General features: G+C 45.1%; 1 protein-coding gene across 2 annotated transcripts in view; it reads left to right on the top strand.

The window, feature by feature from the left end:
• NHSL2 (NHS like 2) overlaps positions 1-25,164 on the top strand; it is a 593,959-nt gene that overhangs the window by 331,272 nt on the left and 237,523 nt on the right. For both annotated transcript variants that reach the window (XM_068247787.1, XM_068247788.1), the window contains exon 4: positions 19,709-19,904. In XM_068247787.1, the coding sequence (XP_068103888.1) occupies positions 19,709-19,904 (196 nt within the window). The remainder of the gene's footprint in view (positions 1-19,708; positions 19,905-25,164) is intronic.

Here is a 25,164-nt window from a genome sequence, read left to right as displayed (position 1 = left end):
ATCTCTCCTGTAGCATGTTCTGTCGGTTGCAGTGGAACTGCAAGCGGGCAGTTCTGACTTATCTGCTTACATTCGGTTGCTCAGTTCGGATTGCATTCGCAAAAAGTCTCATTGTCATTTGCAATCGCTCGGCAGTTCATAGCAGCTCAGGATGCTGTCATGATTCCACCTATTGCTTGCTGCAGTTGAACTGCAGCCAGATAGTGCTGGATTTCCTACATGCATGTTGTTGCATAATATTGCATGTACAGTGGCTTGCAAAAGTATTCGGCCCCCTTGAAGTTTTCCACATTTTGCCATATTACTGCCACAAACATGAATCAATTTTATTGGAATTCCACATGAAAGACCAATACAAAGTGGTGTACATGTTAGAAGTGGAACGGAAATCATACATGATTCCAAACATTTTTTACAAATAAATAACTGCAAAGTGGGGTGTGCATAATTATTCAGCCCCCTTTGGTCTGAGTGCAGTCAGTTGCCCATAGACATTGCCTGATGAGTGCTAATGACTAAATAGAGTGCACCTGTGTGTAATCTAATGTCAGTACAAATACAGCTGCTCTGTGATGGCCTCAGAGGTTGTCCAAGAGAATATTGAGAGCAACACCACCATGAAGTCCAAAGAAGACACCAGACAGGTCAGGGATAAAGTTATTGAGAAATTTAAAGCAGGCTTAGGCTAGAAAAAGATTTCCAAAGCCTTGAACATCCAACGGAGCACTGTTCAAGCGATCATTCAGAAATGGAAGGAGTATGGCACAACTGTAAACCTACCAAGACAAGGCCGTCCACCTAAACTCACAGGCCGAACAAGGAGAGCGCTGATCAGAAATGCAGCCAAGAGGCCCATGGTGACTCTGGATGAGCTGCAGAGATCTACAGCTCAGGTGGGGGAATCTGTCCATAGGACAACTATTAGTCGTGCACTGCACAAAGTTGGCCATTATGGAAGAGTGGCAAGAAAAAGCCATTGTTAACAGAAAAGCATAAGAAGTCCCATTTGCAGTTTGCCACAAGCCATGTGGGGTACACAGTAAACATGTGGAAGATGGTGCTCTGGTCAGATGAGACCAAAATTGAACTTTTTGGCCAAAATGCAAAACGCACATCACTCTGAACACACCATTCCCACTGTCAAATATGATGGTGGCAGCATCATGCTCTGGGGGTGCTACTCTTCAGCAGGGACAGGGAAGCTGTTCAGAGTTGATGGGAAGATGGATGGAGCCAAATACAGGGCAATCTTGGAAGAAAACCTCTTGGTGTCTGCAAAAGACTTGAGACTGGGGCGGAGGTTCACCTTCCAGCAGGACAATGACCCTCAAAATATAGCCAGGGCAGCAATGGAATGGTTTACAACAAAACATATCCATGTGTTAGAATGGCCCAGTCAAAGTCCAGATCTAAATCTAATTGAGAATGTGTGGAAAGATCTGAAAACTGCTGTTCACAAATGCTGTCCATCTAATCTGACGGAGCTGGAGCTGTTTTGCAAAGAAGAATGGGCAAGGATTTCAGTCTCTAGATGTGCAAAGCTGGTAGAGACATACCCTAAAAGACTGGCAGCTGTAATTGCAGCAAAAGGTGGTTCTACAAAGTATTAACTCAGGGGGCTGAATAATTACGCACACGCGGTTATTTATTTGTAAAAAATGTTTGGAATCATGTATGAGTTTCGTTCCACTTCTCACGTGTATACCGCTTTCTATTGGTCTTTCATGTGGAATTCCAATAAAATTGATTCATGTTTGTGGCAGTAATATGACAAAATGTGGAAAACTTCAAGGGGGTGAATACTTTTGCAAGCCACTGTATTTGTTATGAGAGTCCTTTCCATTCACAGACAGCTAGCAACTTTCAATCAGACTAGCTCAGAATTGAGTAATTACCATTCATCTCTGTGGGAATTTGCATGCCTGTATCCATTGGCTGATGTCCACATAAGAGTCTGCCTCCCATTTCAGACTTCGCCCAACATAGCGTTCAGCTCCCTGAGTTGTTGCTGAGGCCATGCTGTGAAAGTATTGTGTATTGCCTTGCTTTGTATTTCCCTGCCTGTTGGACGTTTGCTGTACCTACGGGGGTCAGTGAAGTCCACTATCCTGCTAGTTGGAGACTGCCTTCACCATGCTGGTGACTGGTAGTTATCCTGCTTACCTTGTTTCTGAGGTTGCCATTAGTTACGCTCTTACCTGTTTGTCTTGTCTATGTAAGTGTGAATGTTTGCAGTCGCTGGGGCAGCGACTAGATTGGCATAGAATTCCCTCTGTCTCTGTTGTCTGTCTTGTAACTCAGTCATAGGCTCAGGCGGCAGTCACCCTGAGCAACCAAAGTATCTCGTTCGCTAACAGTCAGTCTGTCTGTTTGTCTTGTTACTCAGCCTGAGGCTTAGTGCGGCGTCGCACTAAGCAGCCATTGTGTCTTGATCAGAGCCGGGACAAGGTCCTCCAGCACCCTAGGCTAAGACACCAAAGTGCGCCCCTCCATCCCGCCCACCCCAGCTGTCACACACTGATTGCTATTAGACTAAGAGGCGCCAAGGGCCCCCAACACCATAATCTCTAGTTATCTGGCTTGCAGTCACTGCCATGTATCCCCTTTTCTTATTTCTCTCTGCTTCACACACAATAGGGGAATGATTGAGTGAGTTGTGCACCCCCTCCTACACTGCGCCCTGAGGCTGGAGCCTCTCTCGCCTCTGCCTCGGCCCGGCCCTGGTCTTGATATTTGTGGCGGTATCGGAAGCCCAGAGCAGAAGTTGCTCTGGGCAATCTTGCCCCTTTGTTCATTACTCCTGTGACAACCCGTGTAGCCTCTTCCATCACCCAGCTACATATCCTTGTTGTCTGGTGGTACTCTGGCTTTCTTGCCCTCAGCTGCTATACCTTGCACCTTAAATGCCTGGGTGTAACTGAAGCCAGGCAGGAGTTGCTCTTAACCTCCTGTTCAAGCAGGGACGTGCTACATAGGGTGAAGAAGGTGGTGGTAGATTGGGGCATAGCTGCTGAAAAGAAAGCAGGAGATCTGCCAGGCATTACAAGTACTATTAGAAAACAGTGAAATACTAATGCACTGGAGTGGTTCAGTGCCTGTAACTTAATGAGACAACAACAGTAGTGTGCACACAGCTCTGGGTGCCAGTGGGCTGTGGAGTGTCACACACACACACAAAAAAAAAAACACAGGAGACTGATGTGGTAGCCCTCAATAGGACTGTTTGAAGTACTTTCACAGCAAGTGAGGAGCAAGAACACAGGCATAGCTAATGCTTTCCCTACCTATCTGCAGCAAGTCTATCCCTTCTCTCACTAACAGTCAGCAGCCAGAAGAGAATGAATCCAATATGGCCACCGCAACTGCTTTTCGATAGAGGGGTAGGAGGTTCTGAAGGGGGTGCTAGCTGATTGGCTGCCATGTGTCTGCTGACTGTGAGGTAAGGGGTCAAAATTTAGCTCAATGATGATGTATAGGGGGTGAATCAAACACACCAAATGTTCCCTGTTCACCACGAATGTGAACAGCCGATTTTCACAGAATACTGCTCACCGGCGAACAGTTCAGGCTATCTCAATCTAGTAAATAAATCAGCAATTAGAAATCTAAGTACTAACAGTGAAACTGGCTGTCTATAACAGAAACTGAAAAGATTTACTAACAGTAAACTAACAGTAACTGACTAGAGGTACTGCTATCTGACTGGCCTGGACTTTCTGTATTTGACTGATAATTTTACACAATAAACTGCAACCAACACAGAGCAGCTGTGTCTAGCAGTCACAACACAAGCAGTGAGTGAAGATTCACCCAAGCACAAGGGCTTATATACAGCTATGATTTCCCTCTGTGGCATGTGGTGTCAGATATGCTGATGGTTACCAGTTAGTTATGGGAGTGCAGAATTTGCGCTGTCAAATCACATGATTTCCAGGACAACCCCAGATGAACACAAACCGCAATATTCAGGTTAAAAATAGCAATGACTCTAATCTGAACAACAACCCTATTAATCTTAGCTAAGATGGAAGTGCACACAGCTGATCTTAAACGCACCTTGAAAGAGGGGAGAGTATCAACTTGGACAACACCTAAAATGGTGCACCCAAAGGAGACACCACGCCCACGTCAATTGCACAATATACAAGGTCATTATCAACTGCATGTATGCATAAAATTACATTAAAAAAATATAAGGATAATATCACACACCTCACAAAATAACAGTGTACAGCGGCAGGCATGCGGAGACAGAACCTAGCTCGTTTTTAAACGGGCTAAGGTCACTAGTTAACTATAAAAATCTAACTTAGGGTCTTACTAATCCCACTCTATCCAAAACTAAAATTAAAAAAAAATGGCTAGAACTGGGCCATTTGTTCACTTGTATTACTGCAAATCATTTTCCTGCAACCTTCATGAGATTCATTAGTCTTGAAAGTGACAGGCAGTCTACTAGGCCAATCAAAGCGCTGGGATCACATCAGAATCATTTATTTCGCATTGGAATTGGCATGCCACTGGACCCGCCAGGGCTCAGGGCTGGTTTAGTGAAGTGGCTGTTAGTTAGGAGTGAGTGTAAGTTACCAGCGCACGCTAGCTGCACTACCGCAGCATAGCGTGCACTGAGCTCACGCTCCTGTTATTTTAGCAGCGCAGCTTGATTAATCAACTCTTAAATGAGCAACAGTTGCTTTATATTCTTTCCAAGTCCAAAACACTACATGCATTCTTTGAATATCCTTACCTATATCTTTGTAGAATGCAGACCTACCTGAAAAGTCAATTACATTTATAGTCAGCTTGTTGACATGTTATATAACCTAGTTATTCGTGAAGCTGCATGCAGATCTAATATGGTTGTCCCAATTTATGTGTGTATCCTGTTACATTATACATAGGCTTGATCCTTTCAGAAGTATATTAAAATATAACTTTTATTAATTTTATATAAAACCACTTATCATAATTGTGTTGCTGTTTTATTTTCAATTTTTACACATAACAGAGTTGGGTTACCAGTGTTTGAAGGAGCACCTATACCTATAAAAAGGATTTCCTATAGCAGTGCTCCAACCCTATACTCTGACTGATTGCTATTAACTTGCTACATATAAGATTAAACCCCCCACCAATCCAACATGTTTCGACTCCCTAATTGGAGTCGTCGTCAGGGAAAAAGGTGCATAGTGTAAAGGTTGCTAGTGCATCAGAAGAAAGCTAAAGCATTATATATACATTGATAAGGAAAACAACAAATGCTCTCTTGCTCTGTCAGCATTGAACTGAATCTGTATCTGCCCTGCTTATATACTCAATAGGGGAGGCGGTGTCCAGTAAGACCGATCCCACCTACTTTTACATTGTCCCCATTGGTCAGATTCACCGTCAATCACTGTCTATTCCTGGCCATTGGCTGGCCTATCTCTTCCCATCATATTCCAAAAGTACTTAAAAATCGAAGCTATTACCTTCAAAAGGCCCAGGGTCCATCCTTGACAAGTCCCCTAAACATCCCCGGGAAAGCCGCTCACCCACCCTTTGTCTAAGTATCAAAATGCCGATCATCGTATTTAGTCCATAGGCGATCATTGAATGTTTCCTATTGTTGGATTTCTCTTCTTTTGTCCATCCCACACCTCCTTCCTCCAATCGCTGCATGTTAGGCAGTGTTGCTATGGATACCCGACCCGGACTTTCGTTTATTCAATAGACGCCGGCGTAGGGTGGAGCTCTCCACTTCCTCCTCCCCGCCACGTCATGTACCAATAACCATTCGCCGCATCTGTCCGGACCCTCCTCCACATCAACTACGTCACTGCCCCTCTCTTTACGAGATGGGGATGTATGTTTCCGCCCCCAGGAAATTACGGAAACCAGCTTGACACGCAAGCTGTCATTTCCCTTCTGTATATACGGGGAGTCTTTATAAACAAAGCCATATGAGCTGCAGGGTGTATCTGGGACGGCACTATTCATTTTATTTACAGTCATCCTCATGTTATTAGATAGATCCTTTTCCTACTTGATCAAATGCAAAAAAACACGTTATGCATTATTTATTTAACACACTGTGCTGATATTAAACATATTCTTAGTTATCATAAGCAATCACAACCAATAAAGACTCAAGATATTTTAATCCACACCCTGAGATTTATATTACTCAATAATTTTATGAGATATATATCAGCACTGTTGTGTAGCAGGAAAGTAAAATGTTTATGTACCATATCCCTTACTGTGTATATATATGTGCCCATAGATACAACAGCCGTATAAAATTCCCATCATGGATACCGACTATATTTTGACACAACAAGGGTGACCGAGCTAGCCCCCCAGTTCTGAGGGGAGGGATCTTTTAGTTTCTTATCATAATATTTCCTGATGTTTGTTAAATGAACGGGGTATATGTAAATCCCTCATTCAAGCCGCCTGGACTCAGGGTACCCAAACGATAAATCCATTTAGCCTCCAATTGACGCAATTTTAAATCCAGATTTCCTCCTCGAGGTCCCATCTTCCATTGTTGTATAACAAAATACTTTAGACATGTAGTATCGCCATCATGGAACTCCCTAAAATGTCTTGATACTGGAGTATCCTTTGGATTGCGTATATTTCCAATATGTTCCAGAATTCTCTGCTTAACCTGTCGTGTTGTTTCACCCACATATAACAGATGGCACGGACATTCTATTGCATATACGACATGTTGGATTGGTGGGGGGTTTAATCTTATATGTAGCAAGTTAACCTCTTGACGACCAGCTAACGCCGATTGGCGTAAACTGGTCGTCTGCGGGTTACCATGGAAACGGCCGCTCGATCGAGCGGCCTTTCCATGTCAGTTCACGGAGGGTGTCTCCGTGAACAGCCGGAGAGCCGCCGATGGCGGCTCGCCGGCAAAATGTAAACAGGCGGGGAAGAAATCCCCGCTGTTTACATCATACGGCGCTGCTGCGCAGCAGCGCCGTAAGGCAGATCGGCGATCCCCGGCCTCTGATTTACAGTCATCCTCATGTTATTAGATAGATCCTTTTCCTACTTGATCAAATGCAAAAAAACACGTTATGCATTATTTATTTAACACACTGTGCTGATATTAAACATATTCTTAGTTATCATAAGCAATCACAACCAATAAAGACTCAAGATATTTTAATCCACACCCTGAGATTTATATTACTCAATAATTTTATGAGATATATATCAGCACTGTTGTGTAGCAGGAAAGTAAAATGTTTATGTACCATATCCCTTACTGTGTATATATATGTGCCCATAGATACAACAGCCGTATAAAATTCCCATCATGGATACCGACTATATTTTGACACAACAAGGGTGACCGAGCTAGCCCCCCAGTTCTGAGGGGAGGGATCTTTTAGTTTCTTATCATAATATTTCCTGATGTTTGTTAAATGAACGGGGTATATGTAAATCCCTCATTCAAGCCGCCTGGACTCAGGGTACCCAAACGATAAATCCATTTAGCCTCCAATTGACGCAATTTTAAATCCAGATTTCCTCCTCGAGGTCCCATCTTCCATTGTTGTATAACAAAATACTTTAGACATGTAGTATCGCCATCATGGAACTCCCTAAAATGTCTTGATACTGGAGTATCCTTTGGATTGCGTATATTTCCAATATGTTCCAGAATTCTCTGCTTAACCTGTCGTGTTGTTTCACCCACATATAACAGATGGCACGGACATTCTATTGCATATACGACATGTTGGATTGGTGGGGGGTTTAATCTTATATGTAGCAAGTTAACCTCTTGACGACCAGCTAACGCCGATTGGCGTAAACTGGTCGTCTGCGGGTTACCATGGAAATGGCCGCTCGATCGAGCGGCCTTTCCATGTCAGTTCACGGAGGGTGTCTCCGTGAACAGCCGGAGAGCCGCCGATGGCGGCTCGCCGGCAAAATGTAAACAGGCGGGGAAGAAATCCCCGCTGTTTACATCATACGGCGCTGCTGCGCAGCAGCGCCGTAAGGCAGATCGGCGATCCCCGGCCTCTGATTAGCCGGGGATCGCCGGCATATGATAGGCTGAAGCCTATCCTTCAATGCGCAGGACGGAAATCCGTCCTGCGCAGCACACAGGGGGAGGGAGAGGGAGGGAGCTGGCGAGAGGGCTGAAAGCGCTGCGGAGGGGGGCTTTGAAGAGCCCCCCCCCCGCTAAGCAACTGCAGCCGGCGGCGATCAGACCCCCCCAGCAGGACATCCCCCTAGTGGGGAAAAAAGGGGGGTAGTCTGATCGCCCTGCTGCACTGCTGATCGGTGCTGCGGGCTGTAGAGCCCACACAGCACCGATCAGTGTAACATCCCCTGGTCGGCAAGTGGTTAATAGCAATCAGTCAGAGTATAGGGTTGGAGCACTGCTATAGGAAATCCTTTTTATAGGTATAGGTGCTCCTTCAAACACTGGTAACCCAACTCTGTTATGTGTAAAAATTGAAAATAAAACAGCAACAAAATTATGATAAGTGGTTTTATATAAAATTAATAAAAGGTATATTTTAATATACTTCTGAAAGGATCAAGCCTGTGTATAATATAGAAATCAGATTTGTGAATTGTGTTTTGAGATTAGGTGATTCTGACACCAGGGTCCTACTATAGAAGTTCAAATATAGTTTCATCTCCGTTCATATTCCTCAGTACTAATTAGAAATATGTCAGGGTTCCTCTCTAGCAGACCAGACGTGAGTGTTTTGATAGCCGAAGCAAAGGAAGTCTTCTCATGTGGAGGAGAACCTGTCCAAAAAACTCCAGAAATACCTACAACTGACTCTGAAATTGAGCTTGCGTTTAGAAATATCTTTGGCATATATAAAGAGCATAATAAAGGATGGTGGGAGGTCTCTAGTTTCAATACATATATAAAAGAAGGCATTACTGTAAGAGGTTTAAGAAATTTGTGTATACCGCATAAACATTCCAAGAATGAGGAATTTATGAAAATCTGGAACGAACTAAAAACAAAACAAACGTTAGAGTTAATGACATGCCTACGAGACTTCGAAATAAAGACACTTGAGAATACAAATAAAAAACTAGAGGAAGCCCACAAGGAAGTGACTAAATATAAAGATCACCCCGAATTTAAGCAATTGGAAGAAAAACTGCAGGCTAAGGTTCAGAGTCATAAAGAAGCTATTAAAGCAAAAAAACACAAAAAATATAATCGAGATTGGAAAGACTTTAAAAACGGAAAAGTGTACAATTGGAAAAAGACTAGTCCCAAACCAAATCCTAGTGTACCAAATACACCCACATCAGTGACAGAGAGTGAATCTGAGTCAGAGGGTGAGACCCCAAACAAAGGTGCAAAACCAAAGCAGGGGGATTTTTTAGGGCAAGGAAGGAAACCCAAACCAGGGGGTCAGATAACCCCAAGGAACCTTCGGAACAGAGAGAAAAGGGCATACAAGCCTTCATATCACAGAAACAGAGAGGAGGAGTGGTAGAGGATGAGAATATGGATGATGTTATGAGAATTGTAAATTTGACAGACTATGCCTTGAGTAAGACAGAGATCTCAGTATTGTCGAAGGGATTGACTTTTGTACCGACCGCTAATTTTGACCTCTTCGAGACGATAAAGGATATTAACTTGTTTGGACGTAAGTTAGCGGTATATAAATTTATGAATTCAGAAACTATGAAATCAAAAATGGAAATGGCACAGGAAGCACAGAGTCTGGAGATTTTAAATGATCTATTAAATGAAAATGAAACGGGAGAAATTAATGTAGGGATACCTGAAAGTAATTTGACAGTAAAAAGCAGGTTCTGTCCGGCAATTGGTTCTTACCCTCCTATCCAAATATTTCTGGAAACTGTGGAAAAAGATCTGGAATATTTGAGTAGAACGAAGAAAAATGATAAAAGACATAATCTAAGTGAGGAAGAACAAAATGCTTTAAAGGGCCTAAAAAGCAATGAGGATTTGATTTTTAAAAAATCAGATAAAGGAGGGAATATTGTGCTGATGAAAAAGGAACATTATATTGACATGTGCATGGAAATCTTAAATAACAAAGAAAATTACAGTAGATTGGAAAACAATCCAACGTCAATCTACTATAAAGAACTTGAGACCCTCCTTAATATTGCTGTCGAAAAAAATGTATTGAGTAAAAAAGATCTGACTTATATGCTGGTAAAGTACCCTACAATATCCACCTTTTATTCACTCCCCAAGATACATAAAAAACTGGAAAAGCCACCAGGACGCCCAATAATTTCAGGCAATGGGTGCCTTACAGAGAAGATTAGTCAATATGTGGATCAATTTCTCAGACCTTTTGTGATGAGTCTTCCCTCATATATCCGTGACACAATGGATTTACTCAATAGAATCCAAGGAATATCGATTAGTGATGACGTGTGGCTGGCTAGCCTGGACGTTGAATCATTATATAATAACATCAAGCATGAACTAGGCATGGAGGCTGTAGATTATTTTCTGAAAACAAGAAGCATTCATTTGAGGGAACACTCCCTGCTGGTTATGGAACTCTTACAATTTGTTCTGACTCATAACTACTTTCTGTTTCAGCATGGGTTCTATATTCAGAGGAAGGGATGTGCGATAGGGACATCGTGTGCCCCATCGTACGCAAACCTCTTTCTCGGATGGTGGGAGGATACAATTGTTTTTTCAGAGGATCTGGCGTTTTATACATCACATGTTCTTTTCTGGGGCCGTTTCATAGATGACGTGTTCATTCTGTGGAACGGTCCCAGAGATATCTTTGTTGACTTTGTGCACCTTCTAAATCGGAATCAGATTGGCATGTTCTTTACATACGAAATTGATAGAAATTCCTTGAGTTTTCTAGATGTACAGATTACGAGAACAGACCAGGGCAAGTTGGAAACTAAAATATTTCGAAAACAAACTTCAACAAATTCTCTGTTGTCTTGGAATAGCCATCATCCTGTACCCCTGAAAAAAGGAATTCCAAAAGGTCAATACTATAGAGCACGAAGGAATTGTTCCAGTGATCAGGCATTTGATGAAGAATGTATGACACTGGAGAAACGATTTAGAAATAGGGGGTACCCAAATCATGTGATTGAGGAGGCACGAAGAAGAGCACAAGAAACAGACAGAGAAGATCTGTTGATTCCAAAGCAAAAGACTGAGGTCACCTCTAATGAGAATTCAATGCGAATTGTGAGTACTTTCTCATTACAATCAGAAGAGATCAAGAGAATTGTTGAACGACATTGGTCTATTCTCCAATTAGATCCGCAGCTGAGAGAAATACTCCCTAAGACACCAAATTTTACATATCAGAGAGGAAAAAACTTGGAGATGAATTGGTACACTCTTTCCTACCGATTTCAAAAAAGAAAATAAAAAAAACCTGGTTGGAAAGGCCCCTGAAAGGGATGTTTAGATGTGGCCGATGCAAGGCCTGTCCTAATGTTAGTACATGTAAAAATTTTGTGGCCCCCAAAAATGAAAAAGTATATGAAATCCTCGATTTTTTTCAACTGCGAGACAGAGGGAGTCGTATATGCAATAGAATGTCCGTGCCATCTGTTATATGTGGGTGAAACAACACGACAGGTTAAGCAGAGAATTCTGGAACATATTGGAAATATACGCAATCCAAAGGATACTCCAGTATCAAGACATTTTAGGGAGTTCCATGATGGCGATACTACATGTCTAAAGTATTTTGTTATACAACAATGGAAGATGGGACCTCGAGGAGGAAATCTGGATTTAAAATTGCGTCAATTGGAGGCTAAATGGATTTATCGTTTGGGTACCCTGAGTCCAGGCGGCTTGAATGAGGGATTTACATATACCCCGTTCATTTAACAAACATCAGGAAATATTATGATAAGAAACTAAAAGATCCCTCCCCTCAGAACTGGGGGGCTAGCTCGGTCACCATTGTTGTGTCAAAATATAGTCGGTATCCATGATGGGAATTTTATACGGCTGTTGTATCTATGGGCACATATATATACACAGTAAGGGATATGGTACATAAACATTTTACTTTCCTGCTACACAACAGTGCTGATATATATCTCATAAAATTATTGAGTAATATAAATCTCAGGGTGTGGATTAAAATATCTTGAGTCTTTATTGGTTATGATTGATTATGATAACTAAGAACATGTTTAATATCAGCACAGTGTGTTAAATAAATAATGCATAACGTGTTTTTTTGCATTTGATCAAGTAGGAAAAGGATCTATCTAATAACATGAGGATGACTGTAAATAAAATGAATAGTGCCGTCCCAGATACACCCTGCAGCTCATATGGCTTTGTTTATAAAGACTCCCCGTATATACAGAAGGGAAATGACAGCTTGCGTGTCAAGCTGGTTTAGGTAATTTCCTGGGGGCGGAAACATACATCCCCATCTCGTAAAGAGAGGGGCAGTGACGTAGTTGATGTGGAGGAGGGTCCGGACAGATGCGGCGAATGGTTATTGGTACATGACGTGGCGGGGAGGAGGAAGTGGAGAGCTCCACCCTACGCCGGCGTCTATTGAATAAACGAAAGTCCGGGTCGGGTATCCATAGCAACACTGCCTAACATGCAGCGATTGGAGGAAGGAGGTGTGGGATGGACAAAAGAAGAGAAATCCACCAATAGGAAACATTCAATGATCGCCTATGGACTAAATACGATGATCGGCATTTTGATACTTAGACAAAGGGTGGGTGAGCGGCTTTCCCGGGGATGTTTAGGGGACTTGTCAAGGATGGACCCTGGGCCTTTTGAAGGTAATAGCTTCGATTTTTAAGTACTTTTGGAATATGATGGGAAGAGATAGGCCAGCCAATGGCCAGGAATAGACAGTGATTGACGGTGAATCTGACCAATGGGGACAATGTAAAAGTAGGTGGGATCGGTCTTACTGGACACCGCCTCCCCTATTGAGTATATAAGCAGGGCAGATACAGATTCAGTTCAATGCTGACAGAGCAAGAGAGCATTTGTTGTTTTCCTTATCAATGTATATATAATGCTTTAGCTTTCTTCTGATGCACTAGCAACCTTTACACTATGCACCTTTTTCCCTGACGACGACTCCAATTAGGGAGTCGAAACATGTTGGATTGGTGGGGGGTTTAATCTTATATGTAGCAAGTTAATAGCAATCAGTCAGAGTATAGGGTTGGAGCACTGCTATAGGAAATCCTTTTTATAGGTATAGGTGCTCCTTCAAACACTGGTAACCCAACTCTGTTATGTGTAAAAATTGAAAATAAAACAGCAACAAAATTATGATAAGTGGTTTTATATAAAATTAATAAAAGTTATATTTTAATATACTTCTGAAAGGATCAAGCCTGTGTATAATATAGAAATCAGATTTGTGAATTGTGTATCCTGTTACAGTCTAGTGTCTTTACAGCCAACTGATCACATGTATTAAACTTTTTGCACAATCGCTACTAAAAGAACCTTCATTGGGAGGTCTCCACCAGGCACGTGCAAAGGGAAGTGAGGCTCTGGGTGCCCAGGTAGAGTTGGGCCGAACCTCCGATTTTAGGTTCGCGAACCTGGTTCGCGAACTTCCGCGGAAGGTTGGGTTCGCGTTAAAGTTCGCGAACCGCAATAGACTTCAATGGGGATGCGAACTTTGAAAAAAAAAATAATTATGCTGGCCACAAAAGTGATGGAAAAGATGTTTCAAGGGGTCTAACACCTGGAGGGGGGCATGGCGGAGTGGGATACATGCCAAAAGTCCCGGGGAAAAATCTGGATTTGACGCAAAGCAGCGTTTTAAGGGCAGAAATCACATTGAATGCTAAATGACAGGCCTTTCAGTGCTTTCAAACATCTTGCATGTGTATACATCAATCAGGTAGTGTAATTAAGGTACTGCTTCACACTGACACACCAAACTCACCGTGTAACGCACCGCAAACAGCTGTTTGTGTAGTGACGGCCGTGCTGGACTGGTGCGCACCATGGCGAGAGTGCAAGTTTTGGTGGCTTTACAGCCCATATGGTCGCCTGGCTGATGTAGCTGAATGACAGAACAGTGACTGTCCAGCTGATCAAATTTGGTCTGACAGGTTCACTGAACACAACAGGTATGCAGTGGCGGGTTCACTGAACAGGTATACAGTGGCGGGTCCACTGAACAGAACAGGTATGCAGTGGCGGGTTCACTAAACAGAACAGGTATACAGTGGCGGGTTCACTAAACAGAACAGGTATACAGTGGCGGGTTCACAGAACAGGTATGCAGTGGCAGGTTCACTGAACACAACAGGTATGCAGTGGCGGGTTCACTGAACAGGTATACAGTGGCGGGTCCACTGAACAGAACAGGTATGCAGTGGCGGGTTCACTGAACAGGTATGCAGTGGTGGGTTCACAGAACAGGTATGCAGTGGTGGGTTCACAGCACAGGTATGCAGTGGTGGGTTCACAGCACAAGTATGCAGTGGTGGGTTCAATGAACAGGTATACAGTGGCGGGTCCACTGAACAGAACAGGTATGCAGTGGCAGGTTCACTGAACAGGTATGCAGTGGTGGGTTCACAGCACAGGTATGCAGTGGTGGGTTCACAGAACAGGTATGCAGTGGTGGGTTCACAGCACAGGTATGCAGTGGTGGGTTCAATGAACAGGTATACAGTGGCGGGTCCACTGAACAGAACAGGTATGCAGTGGCAGGTTCACTGAACAGGTATGCAGTGGTGGGTTCACAGCACAGGTATGCAGTGGTGGGTTCACTGAACAGGTATGCAGTGGTGGGTTCACAGCACAGGTATGCAGTGGTGGGTTCACAGCACAGGTATGCAGTGGTGGGTTCACAGCACAGGTATGCAGTGGTGGGTTCACAGCACAGGTATGCAGCCAGACAGGAACAAGTTAAGCCTAACTAATCTTTCCCTGAGAGACAGTCTGCAGCACAGGTATACAGTGGCGGGTTCACAGAACAGGTATGCAGTGGCGGGTCCACTGAACAGAACAGGTATGCAGTGGCGGGTTCACTGAACAGGTATACAGTGGCGGGTCCACTGAACAGAACAGGTATGCAGTGGCGGGTCCACTGAACAGAACAGGTATGCAGTGGCGGGTTCACTAAACAGAACAGGTATACAGTGGCGGGTTCACAGAACAGGTATGCAGTGGCAGGTTCACTGAACACAACAGGTATGCAGTGGCGGGTTCACTGAACAGGTATACAGTGGCGGGTCCACTGAACAGAACAGGTATGCAGTGGCGGGTTCACTAAACAGGTATACAGTGGCGGGTCCACTGAACAGAACAGGTATGCAGTGGCGGGTCCACTGAACAGAACAGGTATGCAGTGGCGGGTTCACTGAACAGGTATACAGTGGCGGTCCACTGAACAGAACAGGTATGCAGTGGCGGGTTCACTAAACAGGTATACAGTGGCGGGTCCACTGAACAGAACAGGTATGCAGTGGCGGGTCCACTAAACAGAACAGGTATGCAGTGGCGGGTTCAATGAACAGGTATACAGTGGCGGGTCCACTGAACAGAACAGGTATGCAGTGGCAGGTCCACTGAACAGGTATGCAGTGGTGGGTTCACTGAACAGGTATGCAGTGGTGGGTTCACAGCACAGGTATGCAGTGGTGGGTTCACAGCACAGGTATGCAGTGGTGGGTTCACAGAACAGGTATGCAGCCAGACAGGAACAAGTTAAGCCTAACTAATCTTTCCCTGAGAGACAGTCTGCAGCAGCTCGCCCTACTCTCACTAACGCAGGCAGCACACGAGTGACCGTAATGGCCGCCGCTGCCTGCCTTATATAAGGGGGGGTGGGGCTCCAGGTGCTAGTGTAGCCTAATTGGCTACACTGGGCCTGCTGACTGTGATGTAGAGGGTCAAAGTTGACCCTCCATGTGCATTATGGGGCGAACCGAACTTCCGCAAAGGTTCGCCTGCGGGACGCGAACCACTGAAGTTCGCATGGAACCGTTCGCAGGCGAACCGTTCGGCCCAACTCTATGCCCAGGCACCCCCTTTTTTTAAATGTTTCAATAAAAAGTTCCCTTTGGTCAGCAAAGGAAGCTCCACCACGCTCATAAAAATCTCCGCCCACCACACACAAGAAGCTCAGCCCATATGTTGGAAGCTCCGCCACCACCTGAGACACTTTGGAGTGAAGAAGCTCCCTAACAGCTTCACCCACTGTGATTTCTCTTTACCCCAGCACCCACACTCCTTCCCCAAGCAGCCACAGTGACCTCTCTCAGCACCCACACTGATCTATCCCTCCCCCAGCACCCACAGTGACCTTTCCCTCTCTCAGAAGCACCACTCCTGTCCTCCAGCACCCACAGGTACCTCCCATCCCCCAGCAGCACCTACAGTGACTAGAGATGGGCCAAACCTCTGATTTTCGGTTCGCGAACCTACCGCAAAAGTTCGGTTCGCGCACACTTTTGCGAACCGCAATAGACTTCAATGGAGAGGCGAACTTGTAAATTTAGAAAAAATTATACTGGCCAGAAAAATGATGGAAAAAATGTTTCAAGGGATCTAATACCTGGACGGAGACATGGTTGAGTGGGATACACGTCAAAAGTCTCTGTAAAAAACTTAGATTTGACCCAAACCACTTTTTTAAGGTCAGAAATCACATTGAATGTTGAATTGCAGGCCTAAACTGCTGTACAACATCTTACATGTGTATACATCAATCAGGAAGTGTAATCTCTTCTCCTCCTCCTTCCTCTCTCCTCCTTCCCTTCTGCTGACTGCTGAGGAGGATCTTGTCTTCCAGGGATTTGTAGGATGTCAAAAGCACACTCACATACATTAGCCAGGAATCAAACCCAGGTCAACTGCTTGGAGGGCAGCTATGCTCACCACTATACCACCAACACTACAGGCTGAAGCCAGCCTAGCTGGCCTGGGAAGAATGAAAAGCTAGGTGGCCATGCAACCATTCCTGCTAACCTAAAGCTTACTTGTTTCTTACAACACGTTGGCTTAAGACTTTACCAAATCCAATGCTCCAATATGGGGAAGCTTCTCTGTTTGCTGTTTTTTTTTTGTTTTTTGGGGTTTTTTTTAAGTGTGGTGTCACAGTTCACTCATCTCTTCAACTACAAGAAAGGCCCATGAGTAGTCTTAGCTACTGTAATATCTATGTTACGGCAGGGCCCTTATTACACTTTCTCTTTAAGGGGGTATGGAAACCCTGTAAGAGAAAGTTGAAATAGTGTCATTAGGGCCTTGCTGTAACATAGATTGTAGTGTAACTATTTCAACTAATGTACCCTTCTTAAAGGCGTTGTCAGGGAACTTTTCATAAAATAAACGCTACTTACCGGGGGCTTCCTCCAGCCCCAAGCTCCCAGGACCTCCCTCGTCGCAGCTCTGCCCGCAGCCGTTTGCCGGAGATCCGACCCGGTCCCCGGCGATGACGTCAGAGCGATCGCGCAGGCGCAGTACAGACATGACTCTGACGTCATCGCCGGGGGTCGGATCTCCGGCAAATGGCTGCGGGCAGAGCTGTGGCGAGGGAGGTCCTGGTAGCTTGGGGCTTGAGGAAGCCCCCGGTAAGTAGCGTTTATTTTATTAAAAGTTCCCTGACGACTCCTTTAAACTTGAAAATTGTATACAAATGTAAGCAGACTGCAGAGTGGTGCAGCAGAAGTGTGCTGGGCCCATAACCCAGAGGTTGATGGATCGAAACCATCCTCTGCTAGGCATGATTTCATTTTTGCACCACGCTTTATCGCATGGGCAAAACGGTTTCCATAGACCTGTAAGAGAAAGTGTAATAAGGGCCCTGCCGTAACATAGATATTATGGTAGCTAAGACTACTCCTGGGACTTTCTTGTAGTTGAAGAGATGAGTGAACTGTGACACCACACTAAAAAAAAAACAAAAAAAAAAAAAAACAGCAAACTGAGAACAAGCGACACCCATGCTAACCTAGAAATAAAAAAAACATATATAAGTAGATAAATAATACTTCTACATACATAACAGATGTATTGTGCTATCCACGTAATGATTCCTGTGAATTTTATAAAGGAAAAGCAGAAAATCCTTTTCTAGGCAGTGGCCATCTTGCCAAGCTAATGCTGACATCATATCCTCCCTGACTCTTGTTTCCCCCCCTCCCTTCTCTTGCTCATTGTGTATTCATTAGCTGCCCTCCTCCCAGAGTCTTTCTTTTTATTTACACATCCAATCACTGAGTCACTACAGCGTTGCTTGTAAACACAAGTGATCAGCTAGACAGGGAAATAAATGGAAGAGGAGAAATAAATTATAGATAAAAAAGAACTCCCAGCATTCAACTTTTTGGCACTGTTTGGCACTAGGGCCAGTGCTCCTAAAGTATGTGATAACTCCAAACCATAACAGCAGAAAAAGTTTTGAATGCAGGATTAGCATCTTTATCACTTAATACACTCAGACCAGTTGCTGTTGGAATTTGATTTTTATGGTGACAATACCGCTTTAAGCCAACGTGTTGTAAGACACAAGTAAGCTTTAGGTTAGCAGGAATGGTTGCATGGCCACCTAGCTTTTCATCCTTCCCAGGCCAGATTGGCTGGCTTCAGCCTGTAGTGTTGGTGGTATAGTGGTGAGCCTAGCTGCCCTTCAAGCAGTTGACCTGGGTTTGATTCCTGGTCAATGTATGTGAGCGTGCTTTTGACATCCTACAAATCCCTGGAAGACAAGATCCTCCTCCGGTGGAGGAGGAGGAGGGAAGAGGGGAAGGAGCTGTTGTGGGGTGCTATATAAGGAATAACAATCAGCCAGGAGCAAGCTAACGAGCCTACAAGGGCCTAACTAAGCTTCCCCTAGCAGAGTCTGTCAGCAGCTGTCCCTTCACTAATTACTGTAGGCAGACGAGTGAGTAAAACGGACAGAGAACCTTGCCTTTTATAAGGGGGTGGGGCTCCAGGAGAGAGTGTAGTCTGATTGGCGACAATGTGCCTGCTGACTGTGATGTAGAGGGTCAAAGTTGACCGTAATGGAGCATTATGGGGGCAAACCGAACTTCCGCAAAAGTTCGCCTTCGCCGGCGATCGCAAACCACCCAAAGTTCACCTGGAACTGTTCGCGGGCGAACCATTCGGCTCATCTCTAACAGTGACCTCTCCTATTGCCAGCACCCACAGTGACCTCTCCCTTCCCTTCCTCCAGCACCCACACTGACCTCTACCTCCCCCAGCACCCACAGTGACCTTTCCCATTGCCAGCACCCACAGTGACCTCTCCCTCCTCCTGCATGCACAGTGACCTCTCTTTCCCTACACCCACAACAATCCCCTCAATATCCAGCATTCACATTACACTCAGCCAGTAACCCCCACTATAGCAAGCACTCAAATGTCACCCAGAACCTGCTTACAACTTTACACCCAGCCAGTACCCCTCCCCATGGTAAGAAAACTCATGGCACTCAGTACCCACAAGTCACACATTAGCCCCCTCCTGTTGAAAAAGGTTGATACCATACCATGCTGATTCAAACCTCACAACTTTTTACCCAGTAATTATAATTATTTGGAAACCAGTTAATCTACCACTTTCACAGTCTGTGAAATGTAACACTATTGCTCAGTTGTATTCAGCAAGGTTGTTGCCTGTGTAGATGCCATAGTAGTAGAGTTGTAGTAGCAGCAGTAATAATAATATTATAATAATAATATTAATAACCAGAATAACTGCATTCTTACCAACAGCCATCTAACAGAAGAGTAAGTGAAGATGAAAGTACCACAACAGGCGTGAGACCACGAGAAACATGTCTGAGCTTACCTACAACTCCAGATAAGCAAGTTGCCTGGATAAAAGCATTCCCATTTCCAATACCAGAAGAGAGACGCTGGCATCACTCTAACTCCATACAGACGAACATTGTACCCATAAATGTATCTGGTAGGCAAACAAATGTACATTTATATACATTTACTTTTATATTTATTAATTACAGTACATGTATAATGTGTGTTCTGTGAAGTTGTGTGTTCATTAGAGATGGCCCGAACCTCCAATTTTAGGTTCGCGAACCTACCACGAAAGTTCGGTTCGCGCGAACTTTCACAAACCTCAATAGACTTCAATGGAGAGGCAAACTTGGAAGATTAGAAATAAATTATGCTGGCCACAAAAGTGATGGAAAAGATGTTTTAAGGGGTCTAAAACCTGGAGGGAGACATGATTGAGTAGAATAGACATCAAAAGTCCTAGAAAAAAATCTGGATTTGACACAAAGCAGTGTTTTAAAGTGAACCTCCAGACTAAAAATCGACTCAGGAGCACTGAAAAGGCCTGGTGTTTCTTTAACAGTTTCACAGCATCAGAACTTTGTTTCTCTTATACAAGCCTCATTTTTAGCTGCACAGAAGAAAACTGCCCGGGCTTTTTTCCCCTGATACTGTGCAAAGCATGATGGGATTTCTGATGTTCTTGTTCTCGTTCTGCTGTTTTGGTGCAATTTTTTTTTTTTACATTTTGAATTTGACATTTGAAGCGTAGCGCATGCAGCTGGGAGGGGTTATCAGGACAAAGGACAGTTGGAACTGTGTCTTATGCTCCTTGTCACCTCCTTTCAACCAAAAAGATGGCTGCCCCCATGACAAAGATGGCAGCCCCCATGAATCACAAACATTTGCCTATTCTTTTAAAACCGGGTGGGTAAAAAATTATATTACCTATCTATTGTAATTAACATAACTAATGTAACTTAATGACAGTATGTTTGTTTAGGCTGAAGTTCCCCTTTAAGGTCAGAAATCTAATTGAATGTTCAATTACAGGCCTACACTGCTGTCCACATCAGGAAGTGTAATCCTCCCTCTCTCCCTCCGGGAGGAGGAGAGTCTTGTCTTCCAGGGAATTGTAGGATTTCAAAAGCCAGCTCACACACATTGGCCAGGAATTGAACCCAGGTCTAGTGCTTGGTAGGCAGCTCTCCTCACCGCTATACCACCACCAACACTACATGCTGAAGCCAGCCTAGCATGTACCATTATGATATATCCAAGAGAAAAATGAGCATGCTTAAGGATTTGTAGGATGTCAAAAGCCAACTCACATACATTTGCCTAGGAATCAAACCCAGGCCTACCACTTGGTAGGCTGCTATCCTAACCATTATACCACCAACACAACACACTACAATGCTACATGCTGAAGCCAGCCTAGCATGTACCATTGTGATATATCCAAGAGAAAAAGGAGCTTTGCGGCCATAGCCCCTTAAAAGAAAGTGTCATTGTAACATAGATTGTAGTGTAACTATTTCAACTAATGTACCCTTCTTAAACTTGAAGATTGTATACAAAGGTAAGCAGACTGCAGAGTGGCGCTGGCAGAAGTGTGCTGGGCCCATAACCCAGAGGTTGATGGATCAAAACCAACCTTTGCTAGGCATGATTTCATTTTTGCACCTCGCTTTATCGCATGGGCAAAACTGTTTCCATAACCCTGTAAGAGAAAGTGCAATAAGGGCCCTGCCGTAACATAGATATTACGGTAGCTAAGACTACTCCTGAGCCTTTCTTGTAGTTGAAGAGATGAGTGAACTGTGACACCACAGGTCAGCCCAATACCCCGGCAGACTCTCCTGCCCCTGTGAGCCGTCAGCCACAGAGGCCACCCAGCACAGCTGCTGCACCCAGGCCTGCAGCCCCAGGAGAGGTCACCTGTCACTACTGCCGCCAGCCCGGACACATGAAATTCGTCTGTCCAGAGCGAAGACAGAAACCACCAGCACCTGCAGCACCTGTATCCCCTGTACCTCACCCACAGCAGAGGCAACCCACCAGCGAACCACAGCCTGGATCCTCGGATTTTGTTCTGTTTGCCCGCAGAAAGGAAATCCGCGACCGAACCGACCAGCAGCAACTTGTTAGAGTGAACGGCAAAGTTGTCACCGGATTCCAAGACACCGGAGCTGACATCACGTTAGTTCACTCACACCTTGTGCCAAAGGAGAGCATCAGCTCCAGCCGATCCCTTGCCCTTACTGGAGTAGAGGGCACCCTTTTTCACATAGCCCACGCGAGAGTGAAAATGAATTGGGGGATGGGAATCCAAGAAAGGGTTGTTGGGGTTATGAAGGATCTCCCAGTCCCTGTGTTGCTGGGGACTGATTTGGGCAAGCTTGTGTCCTACTACGAACCTGCCACGACCACCTTGTCGCTCACGGAAGGAGACGGACTCTCCACCCACCACCAGGTACTTTATACACTTGGGGGAGCACCAGGGGGAGGTGGATTGAATGTGCCCAGTTCAAGGGTACCCGGTTCAATAGTGCCTGCTTCAAAGGCACCTGAGTTTGATGTACAGACTGCCTGTTGTGATGATGATGTAACTGTACCTGAGTTTACTGTACAACCTGTCTGTAATGAAAAAATGTCTATACCTGTCAATGTCATTAATGCATGCAACGATGATTTGAGTAATGCCCGTCTGTGCCCTTCTGAAGGTGTACCTGTGCTAGCAGTACCGCGCAGCTGTACTGCTCAGAACCCGAGCTCAGAACAGGTGGAGGGGGTTCCGGCCTCCTCCCCCTCCTCTGACCGCAGGGAAGAGACCTTTCAGCCGCTGGCCTCGTGTGACATGAGCAAGTTGGCTGAAACTGACAGCGTCCTCACAGCAGCACTACAAAGCGACCCAAGCCTGGAGGTGCTCAGGCAGTAAGCCTCTGAGTCCCTGAGACTGTACAGCGAGTCTGTACAGCCCCCTACCGGTGGATCACATGCGAATACCAAATGGCTTGTGGTCCCGAGTGCGTTCAGGGGACATGTGCTGAAATCCGCACATGCTAATCCTCTGACAGGGCACTCGGGTGTCCGCAAGACACTTGCCTGTATTCGGAAACAGTTTTATTGGCCCGGGATGAACAGGGATGTAGCCAAATACTGCAAAGCATGTGCCGTCTGTCAGGAGCGGGGGAGGTCCAGGGATTCCCGCGGGGTTCCCTTAGGTCCACAGCCGCTTCGCAGGGAACCCCTGTGTGGGCTGGCTGCTGACCTACCCAAACCACTGCCCGTTGTCAGCAGTCCTGGCAGACGCCCCATCCGAACGCAGTGGCGCAAACGCCCTGGCCAGAACGGTCCATGTCGGGTCAAGCCTGAGGGTAGCGGACCGCGACCTGTCCAGGGGAACCGAGCCGCCGGCTCCAACGGGTTTTCCCGCCGTACCGGCAACCCGAGACTTGTCAGCCAGGTTGGCCGACACGAAGCGGGCAGCCGACACCAGAACGCCAACGGGGAACTAGACCAGATATCGCAGGTTAGCGGCAACGACACACATCTTGCTGATGCATGTCTATCTGCCTTCTCCCCAGGGGGTGCTGTCACGGAACAGCCATGAGAAACGCGGGCGAATTGGAAGGGGCTGCGCAGTTCAATTTCTGATCGCTGTCTGGCTAAATTGGTGCAGCCATTACAAGAATCAGAAATTGACATTCCTGGTTTTTTAAAAGTACAAGTTTTTCTCCTCTGCCCTGACGTAGATGCAGGATGTCTTTTGATGTGTTAATTAGCTTAGAATGTTTATCTTTCATTACCTCTCTAGTCACCAGCTGGGGACTCTATTCACAGAAGGCTTCCCTCCCCAGCAGGGGGCTACTCCAAACTTACGTTCCCCCCAGACTTCTTGGCACCGATGAATGGCCAATCTGAAAGCCTGGGTGGTATGATTTCCTGTCGGTATACGAAAACCATATGTCGCACAGCTATAAAATTCATATCGTCTTGTTCGGTAAAACCTGGCCATCATGCTGATATGACATTCATTGTGATAGCCTGTCCGGTTATTAAGATATGAATCTTCTCATGAGCCTGACCCGCGGGCTTAGCCATGTCTGATGTCATATTAATCCAACAAGTATGAATCTCTTACCCCCCTAAATATAACGTGTATGGTTCAGGAGTTACAGCATTTCATAAGTTTAGCCCTAAAATCTCTCAGAGGGAATGAACTGTCATTTGTTGGTAACTCAGAGGGAGCCGGCATTGCCACACCCCCAAACCAGCTTCATCAAAAGCACAGAGCCAGCAGGCGGGCTTCAGTCCTCCAAATTCCACCTTCCTGAGAGCACATTGCCAGCCAGAGGACACATGGTTGGTGGCCATCTTGTCTAAACTGAAACAAAGGACACATGGCTAGCGGCCATCTTGATTGGCCATCTTCTGTAACCTGGAACAAAGGACATTTTCCATGTTTGCGTGGATTTTAAACTTTGCTGGAACTGAACAAAAGGAACTCTACAAGTTTTCCCAGAACGGACATATTTCCACAAATCCTAAGTATTTTCTCCCTTTTATTTCATACTGGCTATTACTGTTTTAATAATTGTTGATTTTAATAATTGTCTGTATATATTAATTATTTATATTGCTTTCAATAAACCGACGCTATCGTCAGTTGTTGTTCTAGCTACCCTATTATTCAGCACACACAGAACTAATCCCAGGTCTCTGAAGAGACGCTACTATTGTTCGTTGTTGGCTAGACAGAATACAGCGTGTTTTAACCGTTTTTATTTGCAGGGTCAGTAAGGCAGTCGGGTCCACTGGCCCATATCAGTGGTGGTGGCAGTTATACCCTGGAATCGTGTGTAAGTTGTAATTACCGTACCTCACAGGCTCCCTTCTGGTTTGTCTGCGTCAAATTCCCAACGGTTCCTGCGCATTGACTGCGACCAGAGTTCGCACGATCCGTGCGCTGGCACCGTTTGGAAGGCCATTTGCGGTCTGACCACTAGGGCCTCCTGTGACAGGCCCGGGTTCGATTCCTGGCCAATGTATGTGAGTTGGCTTTTGACATCCTACAAATCCCTAAGCAAGCTCATTTTTCTCTTGGATATATCACAATGGTACATACTAGGCTGGCTTCAGCATGTAGTGTTGGTGGTGGTATAGTGGTGAGGAGAGCTGGCTACCAAGCACTAGAGCTGGGTTCGATTCCCGGCCAATGTATGTGAGCTGGCTTTTGAAATCCTACAATTCCCTGGAAGACAAGACTCTCCTCCTCTGGAGGAGGAGGGAGAGAGGAGAGTGGGAGGAGGGAGTTGTTGTGGGGTGTAATATAAGGAATAACAATCAGCCAGGAGCAAGCTAACAAGCCTACAAGAGCCTAACTAAGCTCTCCCTAGCAGAGTCTGTCAGCAGCTGTCCCTTAACTA

Source organism: Hyperolius riggenbachi, chromosome 8 (genome assembly GCF_040937935.1).
Source record: "Hyperolius riggenbachi isolate aHypRig1 chromosome 8, aHypRig1.pri, whole genome shotgun sequence".
Lineage (NCBI taxonomy): Eukaryota > Metazoa > Chordata > Amphibia > Anura > Hyperoliidae > Hyperolius > Hyperolius riggenbachi.
The sequence above is the reverse complement of the archived record's forward strand: the minus strand, read 5'-3'. Positions and strand labels throughout refer to the sequence as shown.